General features: G+C 39.2%; 1 protein-coding gene and 1 pseudogene across 1 annotated transcript in view; one reads left to right on the top strand and one right to left on the bottom strand.

Moving 5' to 3' along the window:
- Positions 1–22378, bottom strand: part of MSH3 (mutS homolog 3) — a 191455-nt gene that overhangs the window by 85371 nt on the left and 83706 nt on the right. Inside the window, exons 13-15 of the mRNA XM_068980294.1 lie at positions 19201–19333; positions 5170–5357; positions 4105–4273 (exon numbers count right to left, since the gene is read on the bottom strand). Of these exons, the coding sequence (XP_068836395.1) occupies positions 4105–4273; positions 5170–5357; positions 19201–19333 (490 nt within the window). The remainder of the gene's footprint in view (positions 1–4104; positions 4274–5169; positions 5358–19200; positions 19334–22378) is intronic.
- LOC138085940 (COP9 signalosome complex subunit 5 pseudogene) lies at positions 10709–11800 on the top strand (annotated as a pseudogene).

Genomic DNA, 22378 nt, shown 5'->3' with positions numbered 1-22378 from the left:
GTAGAACTGGAGGATTTTGCCACTATAATACCAGGTAACCACTTTTCTACTACACATTTTCATTAATATATTAAGCAACTTTGATCATCTCATTTTCAACAAATACACCAAAACAGTGGTGCTGAGGTCACTTGTCACACTGCAAGGTCATAATTATATAGTCTGATGCTCTAAAGAGCAATATTGCATAGGAACCCGGAATGTTAGGTCCATGAATCAAGGCAAATTGGACGTGGTCAAACCAGAGATGGCAAGAGTGAACGTTGACATTCTAGGAATCAGCAAACTAAGGAGGACTGGAATGGGTGAATTTAACTCAGATGACCATTATACCTACTACTGCAGGCAGGAATCCCTTTGCAGAAATGGAGTAGCCATCATGGTCAACAAAAGAGTCCAAAATGCAGTACTTGGATGCAATCTCAAAAACAACAGAATGATCTCTGTTCGTTTCAAGGCAAATTATGCAATATCATGGTAATCCAAGTCTATGCCCTGACCAGTAACGCTGAAAAAGCAGAAGTTGAACGGTTCTATGAAGACCTACAAGACGTTTTAGAACTAAAGCTCAAAAATGATGTCCTTTTCATTATATGGGACTGGAATGCAAAAGTACGATGTCAAGAAACAGCTGCAGTAACAGGCAAATTTGGCCTTGGAATATGGAATGAAGCAGAGCAAAGACTAATAGAGTTTTGCCAAGAAAATGCACTGGTCATAGCAAACACCCTCTTCCAACAACACAAGAGAAGACTCTACACATGGACATCACCCGATGGTCAACACTGAAATCAGATTGATTATATTCTTTGCAGCCAAAGATGGAGAAGCTCTATACAATCAGCAAAAACAAGACCAGGAGCTGACTGTGGCTCATATCATGAACTCCTTATTGCCAAATTCAGACTGAAATTGACGAAAGTAGGGAAAACCGCTAGACCATTCAGGTATGACCTAAATCAACTCCCTTACAATGGTAGTGACAAACAGATTCAAGGGATTAGATCTGACAGAGTGCCTGATGAACTATGGAATGAGGTTTGTGACACTGTACGGGATACAGGGATCAAGACCATCCCCAAGAAAAAGAAATGCAAAAAAGCAAAATGGCTGTCTGAAGAGTCTTACAAATAGCTGTGAAAAGAAGAGAAGCAAAAAGCAAAGGAGAAAAGGAAAGATATATCCATTTGAATGCAGAGTTCCAAAGAATACCAAGGAGAGATAAGAAAGCCTTCCTCAGCAATCAATGCAAAGAAACAGAGGAAAAGAACAGAATGGGAAAAACCAGAGATCTCTTCAAGAAAATTAGAGATACCAAAGGAACATTTCATGCAAAGATGGGCTCAATAAAGGACAGAAATGGTACAGACTTGACAGAAGCAGAAGATATTAAGAAGACGTGGCAAGAATACACAGAAGAACTGTACAAAAAAGATCTTCACAACCCGGATAATCACGATGGTGTGATCACTCATCTAGAGCCAGACGTCCTGGAATGCGAAGTCAAGTGGGCTAAGGAAGCATCACTACAAACAAAGCTAGTGGAGGTGATGGAATTCCAGTTGAGCTATTTCAAACCCTAAAAGATGATGCTGTGAAAGTGCTGCACTCAATATGCCAGCAAATTTGGAAAACTCAGCAGTGGCCACAGGACTAGAGAAGGTCAATTTTCATTCCAATCCCAAAGAAAGGCAATGCCAAAGAACGATCAAACTACCACATAATTGCACTCATCTCACACGCTAGTAAAGTAATACTTAAAATTCTCCAAGCCAGGCTTCAGTAATACGTGAACCGTGAACTTCTAGATATTCAAGTTAGTTTTAGAAAAGGCAGAGGAACCAGAGATCAAATTGCCAACATCCGTTGGGTCATTGAAAAAGCAACAGAGTTCCAGAGAAACATCTATTTCTGCTTTCTTGACTATGCCAAAGCCTTTGACTGTGTGGATCATGATAAACTGTAGATTCTGAAAGATAGGAATACCAAACCACCTGACCTGCCTCTTGAGAAACCTGTATGAAGGGCAGGAAGCAACAGTTAGAACTGGACATGGAACAACAGGACTGGTTCCAAATAGGAAAAGGAGTACATCAAGGCTGTATATTGTCACCCTGCTTATTTAACTTATATGCAGAGTACATCATGAGAAACACTGGGCTGGAGGAAGCACAAGCTGGAATCAAGATTGCCAGGAGAAATATCAGTAACCTCAGATGACACCACCCTTTGGGCAGAAAGTGAAGAACTAAAGAGCCTCTTGATGAAAGTGAAAGAGGAGAGTGAAAAAGTTGGCTTAAAGCTCAACATTCAGAAAATGAAGATCATGGCATCTGGTCCCATCACTTCATGGGAAATAGATGGGGAAACAGTGGAAACAGTAGCAGACTTTATTTTTTCAGGCTCCAAAATCACTGTAGATGGTGATTGCAGCCATGAAATTAAAAGACGCTTACTTCTTGGAAGGAAAGTTATGACCAAACTAGATAGCATATTCAAAAGCAGAGACATTACTTTGTCAACAAAAGTTATCTAGTCAAGGCTATGGTTTTTCCAGTGGTCATGGATGGATGTGAGAGTTGGACTGTAAAGAAAGCTGAGCACAGAAGAATTGATGCTTTTGAACTGTGGTGTTGGAGAAGACTCTTGAGAGTCCCTTGGACTGCAAGGAGATCCAACCAGTCCATCCTAAAGGGGATCAGTCTTGGGTGTTCATTGGAAGGACTGATGTTGAAGCTGAAACTCTAATACTTTGGCCACCTGATGGGAAGAGCTGACTCATTTGTAAAGACCCTGATGCTGGGAAAGATTGAGGGCAGGAGGAGAAGGGGACAACAGAGGATGAGATGGTTGGATGGCATCACCGACTCAGTGGACATGAGTTTGGGTAAACTCTGGGAGTTGGTGATGGACAGGGAGGCCTCGTGCGCTGCAGTTCATGGGGTCACAGAGTCGGACACGACTGAGTGACTGAACTGAACTATATAGTGATACCAAGAGATAAAATTAAGGATTTGGTATTTGCCAGTTCAGGGGAGGAGTGAACATAAGTATACACATTATGAAACCATTTTTTTGTTATACACTGTACTATTTAGAATCCGTTATACAATGTGTATAACATCTTAATTTCATTTAGAAGACAGGCTGACTTAATCAACAGTATATTAATAAACATTTTAATAAAAGAATATAATTTATTATAGAGTGTCTTCTTCAAATAATCATGCAAATTAACACTCTTTTGGCTAAATAAAGCAATGCAAATATGTTTAAAACTGATCTAAAATTAAGTTTTTCCCGTTAGAAAAATATCTATTTTTTAAAATTCTGAATAAAATGTTCATCCTATAGAAATTATTCACAAATTTCCCAATTTGCTATTTAAACAAGTAGAATTTTTCAAATTGCTTCAGTTGGAATCTTTATATTTTATTAAACATAAGATGTAAAGGCAGCAATACCTCAAGACTGAGAATAGGACCAATGGATATAGCCACAGTTTGAAAAGTGTACTTCTTCCTGGTTCTCATTCAGGTACTAATATTAAACTTTAAACAGAAACACACATACTAAAAAACACTTCCTACACAGCACCATAATCTTATGGAAGATTCACGAAATGTAGTTGTTTGCTATAGTTTTGTTTTCCTTTTGTTTTTTTTTTAGCAACTATACTCCTTCAAACAGAAGCCACGTCATTTAATTAACATATGATCCAATTAGTGTAGATGGTTCACTTTGTATCATTTATCATCTGCAGACTGAGAGTCAAAGACTAACTTCTCTCTTCTAGAGGAAATTAATGATTTAAAGTTATTATTTACCATAGTCAAGGTTTCCTGTAATATAATTTCAGTAGATAATACTAAAATACATGTAACATTAAGATCCATGATTCTACCAAGAAAATAAGCAAATAAAATACTGCCATTAAAAGAAAGTTTTTATCAAAACAAGGCATTACAATATATTTCCAAGGAATAAAACAGAAAATCTGGGGGAAAAAAAAAAACTTTCATCCTATCAGATATTTATTTATACTTTAAAATAGCTTTTCCAATTGAAGAAAATTAATATAAAAGAAAAGTATTTCAATATTACCTCCTGTCCTGATACAGTCACATATTGTGCAGAAGGATTTTTTAGTATTTTTCGTATTTCTTGCAAATGTGTTTGGATCTTGTTGGTAACATCTTGAATTTCATCTTTCCTCTTTTTTATTAAAGGGAAGTCAGAAAGGTCTTTGAATAATTCAGTTTTATCCCCAATCCTAAAAAAAAATTAAAAAATGCAAATACATATATTTAAGCATATTATTCATACTAATTACCAATTATTTTTCAGAACATAATGAAAGGGACTTCCCTGGTGTCTTCTGGCTAAGACTCCATGCTGCCAATGCAGGAGGTCCAGTGGCCGATCCCCAATCAGGGACCTAGACCTCACAAGCTTCAACTAAAAGAGCCTGCGTGCCATAACTAAGACCTGACATGGCCAAATAAATAAATATTTTTTAAAAAACATAATGAAAGACCAAAGGGTAGGAAGTCAGGAGAACAAGATTCTAATCCCAGCTCTTCTATAAATATTTATGGGTAAGTTTCTTAACTTCTTGGAAGACAGATAAAATTACCCTAACATCACTTTCATTTTGGAAGTTCATGATTGTCATGATGAAACCAGGAGATGGAATTCAACATTTGTTGTATATTCAGAAAATAAATACAAATGAAAATACTCTCAAATCTGTTTTCTTATACATAAGGTTCTTTGTGGGATAAAATGTAAAATGACTACCCCTTAAAGGATAACTTTACTTCTGCAGTTTCTACATGTAAAGCAGACCATCTCCGGCTATCTAGCTAATAAGCACAAGAAGCCATCTGCCATCTACTTTTGGATTAATAAACTGCTACTACTTGCTCAGCCTGGACTTCATCATCTGATACCTGAGGAAATACCATATTTGTTCTGTATGACAGAATTGACTAAATGCTAAGGGTTAATTCCAGCTGTAATACAGAGCCTTTAGTATTCAATCACAATTCTAGTTTTATATGCAACTTCTACTATTAATTCTAAGGGAAGCTTAAGTATCCACATATCAAATGGTAAATAACATTACTTTCACTACTAGAAAGGAAGAACTAAGGGTCTGCTACTTACTTGGCAGCTTGTTCATTGAGTATCTTTAAGTAATGCTCCACTGGACTGAGGAGTTCAGGAATTTCTAAAATAAATGTCTGGAGCAACTCTGACTCAACATGGGAATTCACAGCAGGTATTAGTGCTTGAAATTCTGACTTCAAGTAATACAGGGTTTTGACAATCAGGAAGAACTCTTGCGTAGAACACTGAAAAGAGAAATATCTTTTACCTAAATAGCATAAGATACATGAAAATGAAATTCAGTTAGTGGTCTTTTTAAAATTAGAATAAAAGAACATTTTAATTTATTGCATAAATGCTGCTGCTGCTGCTGCTGCTGAGTCACTTCAGTCATGTCCGACTCTGTGCAACCCCACAGACGGCAGCCCACCAGGCTCCCCCATCCCTGGGATTCTCCAGGCAAGAACACTGGAGTGGATTGCCATTTCCTTCTCCAATGTATGAAAGTGAAAAGTGAAAGTGAAGTCACTCAGTCATGTCCAACTCTTAGCGACCCCATGGACTGCAGCCTACCAGGCTCCTCAGTCCATGGGATTTTCCAGGCAAGAGTACTGGAGTGGGTTGCCATTGCCTTCCGTTTCCATAAATGAGTTAATTGAAATAAAGTATTGTTGATATGTCCTAAATGTTAAATCAATAGTTTAAGTACTTTATAACGTAAAGCTATAAAGAAAATTTGAGGCAAGGATAGGAAAACCAATGCTTGTTCAGTATTTTTTCATTTTAAAATATGCTAATCACATAACAAAAATACAGTAAACAACGTCACAAATAAAAAGGATAATTCTGGGAAAAATCTGCAAAATATTTAAGAGATAAAGGTCAAAATTCTTTCAAGTATAATGAGATTTTACAAATTGGAAAAGATGAATAATTCAAAGAATAGTGGCTAAATGATCTGAATAAACTCATAGGAAAAAAAAATATCCAATAAGCACATAACTAACCTCTCATATAATTAGGACAAGCAGATTAAAATGACAAGATAGCATTTTCACTCATCAGAATGTCAAAGATTTAAAAGTATGATAAGAGCCAAGTCACACTGAGTATGAAAAATGATACTTTTATATACTATTAGTAGAGGCATTGGAGAAGGCAATGGCATCCCACTCCAGTACTCTTGCCTGGAAAATCCCATGGACGGAGGAGCCTGGTAGGCTGCAGTCCATAGGATCGCTAAGAGTCGGACTCGACTGAGCGTCTTCACTTCCACTTTTCACTTTCATGCATTGGACAAGGAAATGGCAACCCACTCCAGTGTTCTTGCCTGGAGAATCCCAGGGATGGGGGAGCCTGGTGGGCTGCCATCTGTGGGGTCGCACAGAGTCGGACACGACAAGCGACTTAGCAGCAGCAGCAGCAGTAGAGGCATAACCTTCTTGAAAAGCAATCTGGTGTGTATTTATAATACAGAGTGCAACACTCTTCGACTACAAAACTTCATTTTAGAGAATTTTAGAATAGTTCTCACAAGTAGTAAAAAAAATGTTTGTATCTGAATATTTATAGTAGTAGTTTTGGTAATATTAAAAAGATGAATAAAAAACAACCAGAAATTGAGATATCAGGGAAAATTCATTTAGTGTACAACTATAAGACAGTTAAAAAGCTAACACATCTGTAAATACTAATGTACAGATTAATATGGAACTTCATAATTTCAACATATAACTGTATATAGTATATTTTTACACTATATACCATTTATCTATTTTACATAGTAAAATTTCATGTGATTCTTTAAATTATATATGTTATTCTACAGACGTTCAAGTATAATTTAACTTTCTCTAGCTATCTCTGGATAGTGGATATGCCAAAGGGTGATAAAGGGAGGCTTTTTACTCTTTATTTATACTCCTGTTCATTGGAAAAGATCCTGATGCTGGGAGGATTGGGGGCAGGAGGAGAAGGGGACGACAGAGGATGAGATGGCTGGATGGCATCACTGACTCTATGGACATGAGTTTGAGTGAACTCCAGGAGTTGGTGATGGACAGGGAGGCCTGGCGTGCTGCAATTCACGGGGTTGCAAAGAGTCGGATATGACTGAGCGACTGAACTGATACTGTTGTAATTTTGTAATATGAATGTGAATAATTTATACTTTTGGAGCTTTGGATAAAAAAAGTGGGCTAAACAAGTGCATCTAATTTCACTGTCTTGAAGCTATAGTCCAAGACTGTTTTAAAAGACATGAAACTTCAAGAATAATTAGGAGAAAAAACAATGACAATAATCTCTTAGAAGCTACAAAGTAAACAGACTAACGGTAATTTGACTTACAAGACTCTAGCTATTTGAATCTTAAGCTTGCCATGAGGAAAACTAGGACTCAACTTGAGTTATACCCAGAATCCTAAGACTCAGGAATTGGGGGCACAAATTATCTTTGAAAGTGGAAGCTGGGGTTTTGGCAGTGGAGAAAACAATTGGCTGAAAGTGACTTATGCAGCAATTAAATCCCTCAATCCCCTATTCCTCTTCATGTCACTAAGTTCAGTTCAGTTCAGTCGCTCAGTCGTGTCTGACTCTTTGCGACCCCATGAATCGCACGCCAGGCCTCCCTGTCCATCACCAGCTCCTGGAGTTCACCCAAACTCACGTCCATCAAGTCAGTGATGCCATCCAGCCATCTCATCCTCTGTCGTCCCCTTTTCCTCCTGCCCCCAATCCCTCCCAGCATCAGAGTCTTTTCCAGTGAGTCAACTCTTCGCATGAGGTGGCCAAAGTACTGGAGTTTCAGCTTTAGCATCATTCCTTCCAAAGAAATCCCAGGGCTGATCTCCTTCAGAATGGACTGGTTGGACCTTCTTGCAGTCCAAGGGACTCTCAAGAGTCTTCTCCAACACCATAGTTCAAAAGCATCAATTCTTCGGCACTCAGCCTTCTTCACAGTCCAACTCTCAATCCATACATGACATGACCACAGGAAAAACCATAGCCTTGACTAGATGGACCTTAGTCGGCAAAGTAATGTCTCTGCTTTTGAATATGCTATCTAGTTTGGTCATAACTTTCCTTCCAAGGAGTAAGCGTCTTTTAATTTCATGGCTGCAGTCACCATCTGCAGTGATTTTGGAGCCCCAAAAAATAAAGTCTGATACTGTTTCCCTATCTATTTCCCATGAAGTGATGGGACCAGATGCCATGATCTTCATTTTCTGAATGTTGAGCTTTAAGCCAACTTTTTCACTCTCTTTCACTTTCATCAAGAGGCTTTTTAGTTCCTCTTCACTTTCTGCCATAAGGGTGGTGTCATCTGCATATCTGAGGTTATTGATATTTCTCCCGGCAATCTTGATTCCAGCTTGTGTTTCTTCCAGTCCAGCATTTCTCATGATGTACTCTGCATAAAAATAAGCAGGGTGACAATACACAGCCTTGACGTACTCCTTTTCCTATTTGGAACCAGTCTGCTGTTCCATGTCCAGCTCTAACTGTTGCTTCCTGATCTACATACAGATTTTTCAAGAGGCAGGTTAGGTGGTCTGGTATTCCCATCTCTTGAAGAATTTTCCACAGTTTATTGTGATCCACACACTCAAAGGCTTTGGCATAGTCAAGAAAGCAGAAATAGATGTTTTTCTGGAACTCTCTTGCTTTTTCCATGATCCAGCGGATGTTGGCAATTTGATCTCTGGTTCCTCTGCCTTTTCTAAAACCAGCTTGAACATCAGGGAGTTCACGGTTCACATATTGCTGAAGTTTGGCTTGGAGAATTTTGAGCATTACTTTACTATCATGTGAGATGAGTGCAATTGTGCGGTAGAAATAGAGGAAAACAACAGAATGGGAAAAACTAGAGATCTCTTCAAGAAAATTAGAGATATCAAGGGATCATTTCATGCAAAGATGGGCTCAATAAAGGACAGAAATGGTATGGACCGAACAGAAGCAGAAGATATTAAGAAGACATGGCAAGAATACACGGAAGAACTGTACAAAAAAGATCTTCAAGACCCAGATAATCATGATGATGTGATCACTAATCTAGAGCCAGACATCTTGGAATGTGAAGTCAAGTGGGCCTTAGAAAGCATCACTACGAACAAAGCTAGTGGAGGTGATGGAATTCCAGTTGAGCTGTTTCAAATCCTGAAAGATGATGCTGTGAAAGTGCTGCACTCAATATGCTAGCAAGTTTGGAAAACTCAGCAGTGGCCAGAGGACTGGAAAAGGTCAGTTTTCATTCCAATTCCAAAGAAAGGCAATGCAAAAGAATGCTCAAACTACCGCACAATTGCACTCATGTCACTAAAGGGCCACCATTCTCCTACCCTACAAAGACTGTAGTGGACCCTTCAACAATGTGTGGAGGTTAGGGGTGCTGACCCTCCACACAGTCAAAACTCTGAATAGAACTCTACAGTGAGCCCTTCATATCTGTGTTTCTATATCCATGGATTCAACCAACCATGGATCACGTAGTACTGTAGTACATATTTACTGAAACAAATCTACTGTAAGAGGACTTGCACAATTCACACTCATGTTGTTCAAGGGTCAACTGTAGTTTTAGTCTCTGGAGAAGGTAAAACACAGGTATTTGAATCAGCTTCAGGCACAGTGACGGATGAGAGTACCACAAAAAGCAAAGGATTTAGAGAATGATTCCAGACTGAATGTTGAGATTCCCAGCTGTCCTCACTGAGCTCACAGAACATTGTTAGCCAGTCAGAAAGCGGAAAGAGTCCCTGGGGAATCTCACAAGCCCAAGAGAAAAATTATAAAGACAGCATATAGCAGGAATTCTCCCCATAAATGGACCATCAAGTTCACACAACAGTTTACCTCATAATCTGCAAGCCACATCCAACTACACAGAGCTTACTACCAGCATTTTAGTTTCTTAGTCTCTAAAAATGATCAGACAGATTTAAAAAGATTTTTAATATATTTTATTTAATTGGAGGCTAATTACTTTACAATATTGTAGTGGTTTTGCCATACATTGACATGAATCCGTCACGGGTGTACATGTGTTCCCCATCCTGAATCCCCCTCCCAGCTCCCACCCCATCCCATCCCTCTGGGTCATCCCAGTGCACCAGCCCCGAGCACCCTGTCTCATGCATCGAACCTGGATGCATGAAATGATTCTAACATGAAATGTAAACACTAAAATAAACAACAAATTAATCAACCAACAAATACCAGAAGGAATGGAACCTATACAGGTAGAAGAAAAAGTTAACAATATCCTGTTAAACAGAGAATATTGAAATAAAGAGAGAATCATGAATTAAGAATGGTATGTTGTTATTTTAAAAGAAACATTCAGAGAACAAGAAAACAATTAAAAATTGCATGGGGATGACCCACAGAGATGTTATGGGGAGGGAGGTGGGAGGGGGGTTCATGTTTGGGAACACACGTAAGAATTAAAGATTTTAAAATTTAAAAAAATAAAAGATCTCCGGTGCTGGGTGTCATGGCTGCCCCGAGAGCCTAGTGTGAGTTTGCACCTGCGGTGGGGTGGGTCCGGAACCCACGCCCGAAAACCCAGCAAGATAAAGTTGCGTCTCGATTGTGGACGCGACAGCTTATCTGATCCCTCCGTGATGGCGGCTTCCGGGAGTGGCATGGCCCAGAAAACGTGGGAGCTAGCCAACAACATGCAGGAAGCCCAGAGTGTCGATGAAATCTACAAATACGACAAGAAACAGCAGCAAGAAATCCTGGCGGCGAAGCCCTGGACTAAGGATCACCATTACTTTAAGTACTGCAAAATCTCAGCATTGGCTCTACTGAAAATGGGGATGCATGCCAGATCAGGAGGCAACTTGGAAGTGATGGGCTTGATGCTGGGCAAGGTGGATGGTGAGACCATGATCATTATGGACAGCTTTGCTTTGCCAGTAGAGGGCACTGAAACGCGAGTGAACGCTCAGGCTGCTGCGTATGAGTACATGGCTGCATACATAGAAAATGCTAAACAGGTTGGCCGCCTTGAAAATGCAATTGGCTGGTATCATAGCCACCCTGGCTATGGCTGCTGCTTTCTGGAATTGATGTTAGTACTCAGATGCTCAATCAGCAGTTCCAGGAACCATTTGTAGCAGTGGTAATTGACCCAACAAGAACAGTATCTGCAGGGAAAGTGAATCTTGGAGCCTTCAGGACATATCCAAAGGGCTATAACCCTCCAGATGAAGGACCTTCTGAGTACCAGACCATCCCACTTAATAAAATAGAAGACTTTGGTGTACACTGCAAACAATACTATGCCTTAGAAGTCTCATATTTCAAATCCTCTTTGGATCGGAAATTGCTTGAGCTTTTGTGGAATAAATACTGGGTGAATACGCTGAGTTCCTCTAGCTTGCTTACGAATGCAGACTATACCACCGGTCAGGTCTTTGATTTGTCTGAAAAATTAGAACAGTCAGAAGCGCAGCTGGGACGAGGAAGTTTCATGTTGGGTTTAGAAACACATGACCGAAAGTCAGAAGACAAACTTGCCAAAGCTACACGAGACAGCTGTAAAACTACCATAGAAGGTATCCATGGATTGATGTCTCAGGTTATTAAGGCTAAACTGTTTAATCAAATTAACATCTCTTAAACAAGCACCAAGTAGTACTTTTGCCTGAAAGCCAGTATGAGGAAAAATACTCAAGTAACACTTTAAAACCAGTTACCAAAAATCTGATTAGAAGAATAAGGTGCTCTGAAGGTGTCCTAAATATTAACATCCTATAATAAAATTCTTTAAAATGAAAAAATAAAAATAAAAAACTAAAAAAATAAAAAATAAACTATGATAGTAGAAATGAAAATTTTAACAAAAGAGGTAGAAAATCAAGGTAATAAAATTTCCAAGAAGGTAAAGCAAAAGGGTAAAGAGATGGGTAACACAGAAGAAAGATCGATAATCAGTCCAGAATATTCAAAAACTCAAATAATAGAGCTATAAAAAGGAGATAAATTATCAAAAAAAAATTCAGAGGTATGTCATATATATACAATGAAATACTACTTACCATTAAAAAAATGACATAATGCCACTTTGCAGCAACACAGATGGATCTAGAGACTATCATACTAAGTGAAGTCAGAAAGAGAAAGACAAATACCGTATGATATCACTTTTATGTGGAATCTAAAATATGACACAAATGAACTTGCTGCTGCTGCTGCTGCTGCTAAGTCGCTTCAGTCGTGTCCAACTCTGTGCGACCCCATAGAAGGCAGCCCGCCAGGCTCCCCCGTCCCTGGGATTTTCCAGGCAAGAATACTGGAGTGGGTTGCCATTTCCTTCTCCAATGCATGAAAGTGAAAAGTGAAAGTGAAGTCGCTCAGTCGTGTCCGACTCTTAGCGACCCCATGGACTGCAGCCCACCACGCTCCTCCATCCATGGGATTTTCCAGGCAAGAGTACTGGAGTGGGGTGCCATTGCCTACAAATGAACTTATCTATAAAATAAAAACAGATTCATGATGTAGAGAACAGACTTGTGGTTGCTGAGGAGGAGGGGGCCTGGAAGAGGGATGGATTAGAGTTTGGGATTAGCAGATGGAAGCTATTATATGTAGAATGGATAAAAAACAAGGTCCTACTGTATCGCGCAGGGATTATAGTCAATATCCTGTGATAAACCATAAAGGAAAAGAATATATAAAAAAAGAATGTGAGTATATATACCACTGAATCACCTTTCTGTACAGCAGAAATTAACACAACATTGTAAATCAACTATACTTCAATAAAAAGTAATAATTTTGAATTTAGAATTACACATCCAAACTTTAAATAATAATTCAGAAAAATTTCCTAGAACTTGGTTGCCAGATTGAAAATCTCCAATACAATGAATTAAAACAGAACCAAATCGCAGCTGATCATCATGAAATTTTAAAACGTTGGAGACAAAAGACACAATCTTCCATTTCTAGAAGGAGAGAAAAAACCACCACCACAACAAAAGAAGGTCACACAAAGAATCGGGAACCAGTACGACTTCAGACTGTTTAAAAATAATAGTAGAAGCTGTTGAAAAAGACAGCACAAAATTCTAAAGGAAAATAATTTACAACCTAGAATTTTACACTCAACCAAACTACCAATCAAATGTGAGAGTAAAACAAAGACATTTCCAGACATCAGTGTTTCAAAACTTACTCCTAATACCCTTTCTCAGGATGCCTCCAGAGAATGTACCCCACCAAAATGGAGGAATGAACCAAGAGGAAGTCATGAAGTACAGAAAACAGAAGATTCAATTCAAGGGAAATAAAGGGAATCTAAAAAGATAGCTATTCAACGAGTATAGCAGGCAACAAGTCCAGGCTGAATCAGGCAGGAAGGCTCAAGAACATGAAATGAACAAGAATATTTGATGAAAATGAATACCTTGATATGAGAGGACAATGCAAGTTTAAGTTAATGGTAAGTACACACCATAAATAGTATATATATGTATATATATATATAATGGATGAATGTTAAGAACATATTTAGAAAGATAATTACTTATAAGAAATGAAGAAAACTGGACCAAAAAAAAAAGAAACTAGGTTCAACTGAACAAATGGTGAGTTCAGAATGTATCATAAAGCACCTCATTTCCAGAAAGGCCGTGGCTCACTGGGAAAGATACATACAGGAAACTGCACTGTTTGTATAAATATGGAGCCTGGAAATAATTTATAGCCTAGAATTGAACTCAAGTTACTTAATGGTATACTCTAGTAAAAGTAAAGGGCCAAAAATAAACATTTTCAATAAAAAATAATCTCATAATTATTGCAATTTGATAAGCAAAAAAGAAAAAAAAAAAGGAATTGGTTGTTCATGCTTAGATATGATATCAAGTTTAAGTGAGCAACAGAAATAAGGTGAAAGCCAGGAATGCTTGCAACCAAGTCCTAAGTGCCCAGGGCAGGCTGCTCTCAAATTTCTTAAGAAAAATGACTCAGCGGAGTCATAAGAAAGCTGAGAAGAAGGGTAAAACAGTTGCTCTTGAAGTCACTCATGTTCGACCCCATTTCTGGCAGCAGCTTCTCTGTGGAAGTGCTTGAGAATACATGCGCAAGTGCAGAGGCGGATCACAGGACTGGAAGAACCCCAACCTAAGCTCCACACGGAAAACATGGAGTTGGGCTTCCAGCAGTCTAGCTAAGAAATTAACTATAAAACCTACAAAGTCTGGAAACCCTCTCTTTTCAACATTTACTAAGTGCTACACCCTTAGCAGTTATGTATCATTTTCTTACAAAAGTTATTATAGTTATTGAGCAGTTAATGTGAACTCCTATCACTAGCACTATTTTCTAAGATTTAAATTTGAAGTCTTACTATCAAAAGAAATGTTTATTTCAGAGTTGGCCCACTTGGTATCCTCTATTATTATCATCATAAAAATACCTATTTGTGCCTATTCCGCAGCACTTTCCACACAGCCAGATGGCCTAAGCCTACCACTTCCACAATGTTCAAACAATGTTCCTTAACATTTTCTGAATTTCACAAAATTGGCACAATCTGTACCCAGGATATCACTCACCATTTGGTGCATACAGCAGAAGCTTATTTAGAGTAATCTAATGATAAAGAATAGATATGTGTTTTACGGTATGCTCCAAGAGCCAGCTAACTAATCTATAAAAATGTGGTTTAAAGCATTCAGACTTCCTAAAGTTGGTCTATATCAAATCATTTGTAATCTCCACTTTTCAAATCAATCCTTAGGCATATTCTTGTACAAACACTAAAACAGCAAGAAAGGAACAACTTCTGAGTGAGTCACAAGTTTCATCAGTATAAGCTGAAAGTCTAAAAAGTCATTCCTGTTCTGCATATTGGTTGCTTTTAAAAGAAATTAGATTCTATTCTGCATGATCTCACTTGGATGTGGAATCTGAAAAACCAAACAAAAAACCTGAATTAATAGATATAGAGCACATATTAGGGGTTGTGGAACATGGTTATGTAGGCAAAATGGGTAAAGATGGTCAAAAGGTACAAACTTCCAGTTGTAATAAGTCCTGGTGATGTAATGGCATGGCAACCACAGTTACTAATACTGCATTGTGTGTATTTGAAAGTTGCTGAAGAGTAGATCTTAAGAGCTCTTTCTCATCAAGAGACACAAAAAAGCTTTGCAACTTTACGTAGTAAAGGATGCTAACTAGAGACTTACTGTGGTGATCATCTATATTGAATCCTTATGTTATAAACCTGAAACTAAAATAACGTTGGACATCAATTATACCTCAGTTTAAAAAATTAAGATTCTGACATTTACCAGAGTTTTAAACTTTTATAAGTATACAAACTTTATGAAATGCAAATAATAAAGTACAGTTTAAAGAGAAGCAGGAAGGCATAATAGAAATCACCACAGTAATAAATGATGATGCCATCTTAATGCCATGGATACTATGATTCAGCTCTTTTGATTAGCCATTGATAATTTTTCAGCTTTGCTCCTATCTTCTTTTGAGAAAAACAAAAATCTCTAACATCTGTCAGTGAATCCTTGTTAGTAGTGAAAGCAATGTGTTTAGAGATCTGCTGCTTAATGAAGGGTAACAAGCATGGATTATCAGCCACTGGGTCAAGGTCGAAAACAAAATAACAGATGGTATGTCATCCATTCTGTAACCTCAAAAATGCCAACCATAATACTTCCTACAACCGGAACAGCCTCTACTCTTGCCAGCAAAACAGAAACTCAGCAACTTCCCTGGCAGGCCAGTGGTTAAGACTTCACCTGCCAAAGCCGGGGGTATGGGCTAGATCTCTGGTTGGGGGGCTGAGATCTCACATGCCTCATGGCCACAAAACCAAAAGATAAAAACAGTATCGTAACAAATTTAGTAAAGACTTTAAACATAGTACACATCAAAAAAAAATAATCTTGGGCTTCCCTGGTGTCTCCGTGGTGAGGGGTTCTCCTGTTGATGCAAGAGACACGGGTTCAATCCCTAATCCAGAAAGATCCCACATGCTGCAGAGTAGCTAAGCCCATGCACCACAATTATTGAGCCTGTGCTCTAGAGCCCAGGGGCCACAACTACTGAAGCCCACGCACCCTGCTCTGCAACAAGAGAGGCCACTGCAATGGGAGCCTGGGCCCTGCAGCTAGACAGCAGCCCCTCCTTGTGGCCACTAGAGAAAAGCCTATGCTGCAGCGAACACCCAGCGCATTCCAAAATAAAAATAAATAAATAAAGGTTTTTTTTAAAAGTCTTGGGGGGGAAAAAAAAAACAACAACTCGAACACAGTGCATCAAGCAATGGAACAATAGATGCCAACCCCATAACCAAGGCATACATTTTTTCCCTAGGGATCAGTATTTCCCAATTTTGACTTTTTCTTTCTTTTCAAATTTAGCTGAAGCATATGGAACAGTTACGTAAGTCCTCCTGGGCACTGCAAGTATTTTCAGAAGCAGTAGTTATTATTCCAGTAAAACACTGTAAAGGAAAAAGGCTTAAAAAGGTAAAGACTAATAGAAAATTGGTCACAGCTAAGGTTTTTCCAGTAGTCATGTATGGATGTGAGAGTTGGGGTATAAAGAAAGCTGAGCACTGAAGAACTGGTGCTTTTGAACTGTGGTGTTGGAGAAGACTCTTGAGAGTCCCTTGGACTGCAAGGAGATCCAACCAGTCCATCCTAAAGGAAATCAGTCCTGAATAGTCATTGGAAGGACTGATGCTGAAGCTGAAACTCCAATACTTTGGCCACCTGGTCCAAAGAACTGACTCATCTGAAAAGATCCTGATGCTGGGAAAGATTGAAGGCAGGAGAGAAAGGGGATGACAGAAGATGAGATGGTTGGATGGCATCACCAACTCTATAGACATGAGCTTGAGTAAGCTCCGGGAGTTGGTGATGGACAGGGAAGCCTGGCATGCTGAAATCTATGGGGTCACAAAGAGTCGGACACAACTGAGTGACTGAACTGAACTAAAAGTTTGGGCACATAAAAACTGTTCTAAAACAAAGGTCACATCTCCCAATACCTGGCAAACAAATGCAGTATTGCCTCACAAATTGATTGCTTCTCTGAGGTGCCCACCAGTGTTTTGGGGGAGAAGCTTCGAGAACAAGTTGAGGAGCGGCTGTCCTATTATACTGGAGAGATTCCCCGAAAGAATCTGGATGTCATGAAGGAGGCAGTGGTTCAGGCAGAGGAAGCGGCTGCTGAGATTACTAGCAAGCTGGAGAAACAGAAGAAATGCTTGAAGGAAAAGAAAAGGCTGGCTGCAATTGCCCTGGCTTCTTCAGAAAATAGCAGTGCCCCGGAGGAGTGTGAGGAGACCAGTGAAAGACCCAAAAAGAAGCAAAAGCAAAAGCCCCAGGAGGCTCTTCAGGAGAATCTGCGTCTTTTCCCAAACCCAAGAAAGAGAAATCTTTTTCCAAGGAAGAGCTAGTTAGTAGTGATCTTGAAGAGACAGCTGGTACTGGAAGTCTTCCCAAGAGGAAGAAATCTTCTCCCAAAGAGAAACAAGTTACTGACCCGGATGACTCAGAAAAAAAGGGGATCCTCAAGGAAAAGCAGAAACTGTCTTCCAAAGAGGAGCCACTCAGCAGTGGACCTGAAGAGGCTGCTGCCAGCAAGAGCAGTGGCTCCAAGAAAAAGAAAAAGCTCCGAAAGCTATCCCCTGAAAGTTAGAATGGACATCTTCCTAGTGGGGCATAAGTTAACGGAGGTATTCCCCATTCCATCCCCTCAGTTCAGTTCAGTTCAGTTCAGTTGCTCAGTCGTGTCTGACTCTGCGACCCCATGAATCGCAGCACGCCAGGCCTCCCTGTCCATCACCAAAGCCCAGTAAAAAAAAAAGAAAAGAAAAGAAAAAATAAATAAAATAAATTTATAAAAACTGTTCTAAAAAAATTATTAAATTGGCAAGGATTTACATTTGGGCAAAAAATAAAAGTTGCTTACATAGGGACAGCCAGGAAAAAAGATTCAATAGTATTCAAAACTGCTGCTACATCAAAAATGGTAGTGTCCAAAAATGTAAGCCACTAAAACCCAGTCAAGGACCCTAGTTTAAATATGAATTTCATCACTTATGAGTAAGTTATTAACCCTCCTCTTAGCATCATTTTAGCCAAGGTAATGCAAGTTGTCATAGCATTATATAAAGACAGCAATATACATAATTTCCCGCCAGTAAGAAAGTAATAAATCTTCTCAACCTCACAAAGTTTTTTTTTACAACAAAGAGTTTAACATATGTGAATGACTTCTGTAGTAGGTAAGACACTATAAAAAGTTTATTAACAATTACAAATATCATCAACTGATAATTTTTTTAATTTTAGGCATATTTTGAAGATAAATTATTTCTCTAACAAATCTCACTTGTTACTGTTATGATTTAAAATGGAAAGCTTAGGTGATGAAAATCAAATTAATGTGTTTTACTTAGCTTCAATATCCAAACTTGTCTGCATATTAATAATACCACAAATATTTTACAAGCAGATTTTTGCTTTGGTTAAGTCAAATAAGAAGTTGTTGTGAGGTCAAAAGAAATAAGGCATCTCTTCTTAAAGTAGCTAGTCTAAGTAAACTCCTTACTTTGATGGTGGTCCATACTTTGAGGATGAAATAGGAGAATATCTTGTATTAGGACAGCCTCTGTATGTTGCTGAGGTTAACAGAAGTGGGCAAATAATGCAAAAATTGGAATAACCTCAGTTTGTGCAATTAAAATCTCTAAGGATTCTCTTATGTTATCTGTAAGATTTTACAAAATAAAATAATAATAAAGCTCTGTGATGTTTCCTATTAATATCTGGTATCCCCTGGTGGCTCAGAGGGTAAAGCGTCTGCCTGCAATGAGGGAGACCTGGGTTTGATCCCTGGGTCAGGAAGATACCCTGGAGAAGGAAACGGCAACCTACTCCAGTACTCGTGCCTGGAAAATTCCATGGATGGAGGAGCCTGGTAAGCTACAGTCCATGGGATCACAAAAAGTCAGATGCAACTGAGCAACTTCACTCCATCCTCAAGCTGAAGAAAATCAACAGTTTTAAAAGATGTGATTTCTATCACACTTACTTTTTTGTGATAAATGCTACAGAGTCCTCTCTCTATGTCAGGCAATTTACGTAGATGATTTTCTATCTGACCAAACACACTGGATTCTGAGTGGAGAACTTCAGATACAGCATCAAGTCGAGCATTTATTTCCCTGTGGGAACAGAGAAATGGCAATGATCAGATAAGTTAGGAACTCAGAATGTAGGCATTTCCCACTCTAAAGCCCAGTACTGTGACAGCAGCCACTTAGAAAAGCACAAAGGAGATTTCATCCACACCTGCAGCCCTTCTCTGCCCCTTATCACTGGAATCAAAGACCAGGTACCACACTACGAAAGTCATTAAACAGATGGGGTAAAGATGGGCTCCGTAAGTTTTCCTTCCTCCAGAACAAACACACAGACTACACTTCCCAGCCTCCCCTGCAGTGAGGTATAGCCACGTATCCAAGTTCTACCCAATGAAATACATGTAGGAAGGATTATATCACTTCTAGTCATGGTCCATAAAACCTCCTGCAGTATTTCACATTCACTGTCTCCTTTGCCAACTAGATGTTGAGCCCAGGGCTATTCTGTGAGCCACCTCACCTGTTGACTCCATCAGCGTGAGTCTGTGAGTAGAGCAGAAAACCTTCCACCCCACATCCTCTATCAAATGAACTTTTCATTAGCAAAAAACAACCATTTCTTTTGTATTTAAACCAATGAGATGGAGAATTTGCTACTCTTGCTTTTATTACCTGGTTAATATAATGGATCTACAGTGAGCAAATGGATTTTTTTGCTCACTACAAAAAATCTACAGTGGATTTTCTACTCTGACTGAAATAACTGACCATCTCGGTCAAAAATCACTTCATTCAGCCAATCAGCTGCTTTGGGAGAAGTCTCAGTGGTGGTAGCTGAATTGATCATATGTTTGATCGAAATGGGACTTAGGCACAGTGAGCCTGGGCAGAGATTGGAAGCCCTAATAGAAAGGTCAGAGGATAAAACATTAGGACCTCAGGAAACTATACTCAATATCAGGTGATAAATTACATAACAGAAAAGAATATGAAAAGAATATGAAATGAATGTGTGTGTGTGTGTATATATATATATATATATATAAACTGAATCACCTTACTGTACAGCAATAATTAACTCTATATTGTAATTCAACTACAAAACAAATTTTTAAAAAACATCACGAGACATGGGAGACCAGGATTGCAGCATTTTATCAATGGCTACACCTTAAGTGATGGGTCACTTGGAAAGAAATGGTGAGACTGTCAACTCAACATGGAAACTTGACTAATGTGTCCCAAATGAGATAAAACCCATCCAGCACCTATACATGTCAAAGGCCTACACTAGGTATAATGGCCATATGTGAAAAAACTGAAATAAGTAAACATATCTAGTAGAAAATGGGCCCTCAGTAAATGTTCTTTTCGATCAATGAATGAATGACAACAAGCAACCAAATAAAAAAACGAACTGACATTTGGGGGAAAATGGGGACATCAGCTACAGAATGCACTCTATCAAAATTCTTTCGATATCACATGCACTGATGTAAAGGGCAACCTGACATCAGAATCCTGCCTAGATGACTATTAAAACTGTTTTACAATTAACTGAGAGTTTTTATCTTTCTTACCCCTATAATTGGGGTTTCCAGGTGGCTCAGTGGGTAAAGAATCCGCCTACAATGCAGGAGACACAGGAGATATAGGCTTGATTCCTGGGTCAGGAAGACACCCTGGAGGAGGAAATGGCAACCCACTCCAATATTCTTGCCTGGAGAATCCCATGGACAGAGGAGCCTGATGCCCTCACACTCCATAAGATTGCAAAAGAGTCAGACATGACTGAAGTGACTGAACACAACACCACATTCCTATAACTATGCTGTGAAGTCAAGCTTGTTCACAAAGCAGAGGCTAACTTCAGCTATCATTTTTTGTTCCATTTTTCTCTAGTTCATCCTCTGCTGCGTAGAACAGGCATTTGGTTTCGCATGAAAAAGTAGAACAAGCCAGAATTTTGCAGACACACAGGCTGATTCTTCCATTCTCAATGCTGTGGCCTCTTAAATCTCTTCAGTTTTTTCCATTCTATTGCCTCTACACTAGTCTAAGGAAATATGACTCTCTCTCTTTGTGAAAACAAAGAGAAGTGTTCTACCAAATCAGCCTCCGAAATTTTCTCCTCACACCCACCTCTGTCCCTTTTCCCAATCCATTCTCCACAGCACAGCCTGAGCAGTCTTCCTAGAACCCAAACCTGTTCATGCCTTACTTCTGCCTTAAGCTCATCAATCAGTTCAGTTCAGTTCAGTTCAGTCGCTCAGTCATGTCCGACTCTTTGAGACCCCATGAATCACAGCAAGCCAGGCCTCCCTGTCCATCACCAACTCCTGGAGTTCACTCAGACTCAGGTCCATCGAGTCAGTGATGCCATCCAGCCATCTCATCCTCTGTCGTCCCCTTCTCCTCCTGCCCCCAATCCCTCCCAGCATCAGAGTCTTTTTCAATGAGTCAACTCTTCGCATGAGATAGCCAAAGTACTGGAGTTTCAGCTTTAGCATCATTCCTTCCAAAGAAATCCCAGGGCTGATCTCCTTCAGAATGGACTGGTTGGATCTCCTTGTAGTCCTAGGGACTCTCAAGAGTTTTCTCCAACACCACAGTTCAAAAGCATCAATTCTTCGGCACTCAGCTTTCTTCACAGTCCAACTCTACATCCATACATGACCACTGGAAAAACCATAGCCTTGACTAGATGGACCTTTGTTGACAAAATAATGTCTCTGCTTTTCAATATGCTATCTAGGTTGGTCATAACTTTCTGTCCAAGGAGTTAAGCATCTTTTAATTTCGTGGCTGCAGTCACCATCTGCAGTGATTTTGGAGCCCCCAAAAATAAAGTCTGACACTGTTTCCACTGTTTCCCCATCTATTTCCCATGTAGTGATGGGACCAGATGCCATGATCTTCGTTTTCTGAATGTTGATCAATGACTTCCCATTAATCTTAGATTCAAATCCAGGATCCTTAAATGACCTGCTTGCCTCACAAGTCTCATCTGAGATCGCCTGCTCCTCTCTTCCTCTCACTCTAAGTTTCAGTCGGACTGATCTTCTTCCAACATCTTGGTCACTCAAGTTCTCTGACATCACGACTTTCTCACCTGCTCCTCACTCT

This window comes from Capricornis sumatraensis, chromosome 9 (assembly GCF_032405125.1).
Source record: "Capricornis sumatraensis isolate serow.1 chromosome 9, serow.2, whole genome shotgun sequence".
Classification (NCBI taxonomy): domain Eukaryota; kingdom Metazoa; phylum Chordata; class Mammalia; order Artiodactyla; family Bovidae; genus Capricornis; species Capricornis sumatraensis.
This window is presented reverse-complemented; position numbering and strand designations above follow the sequence as displayed.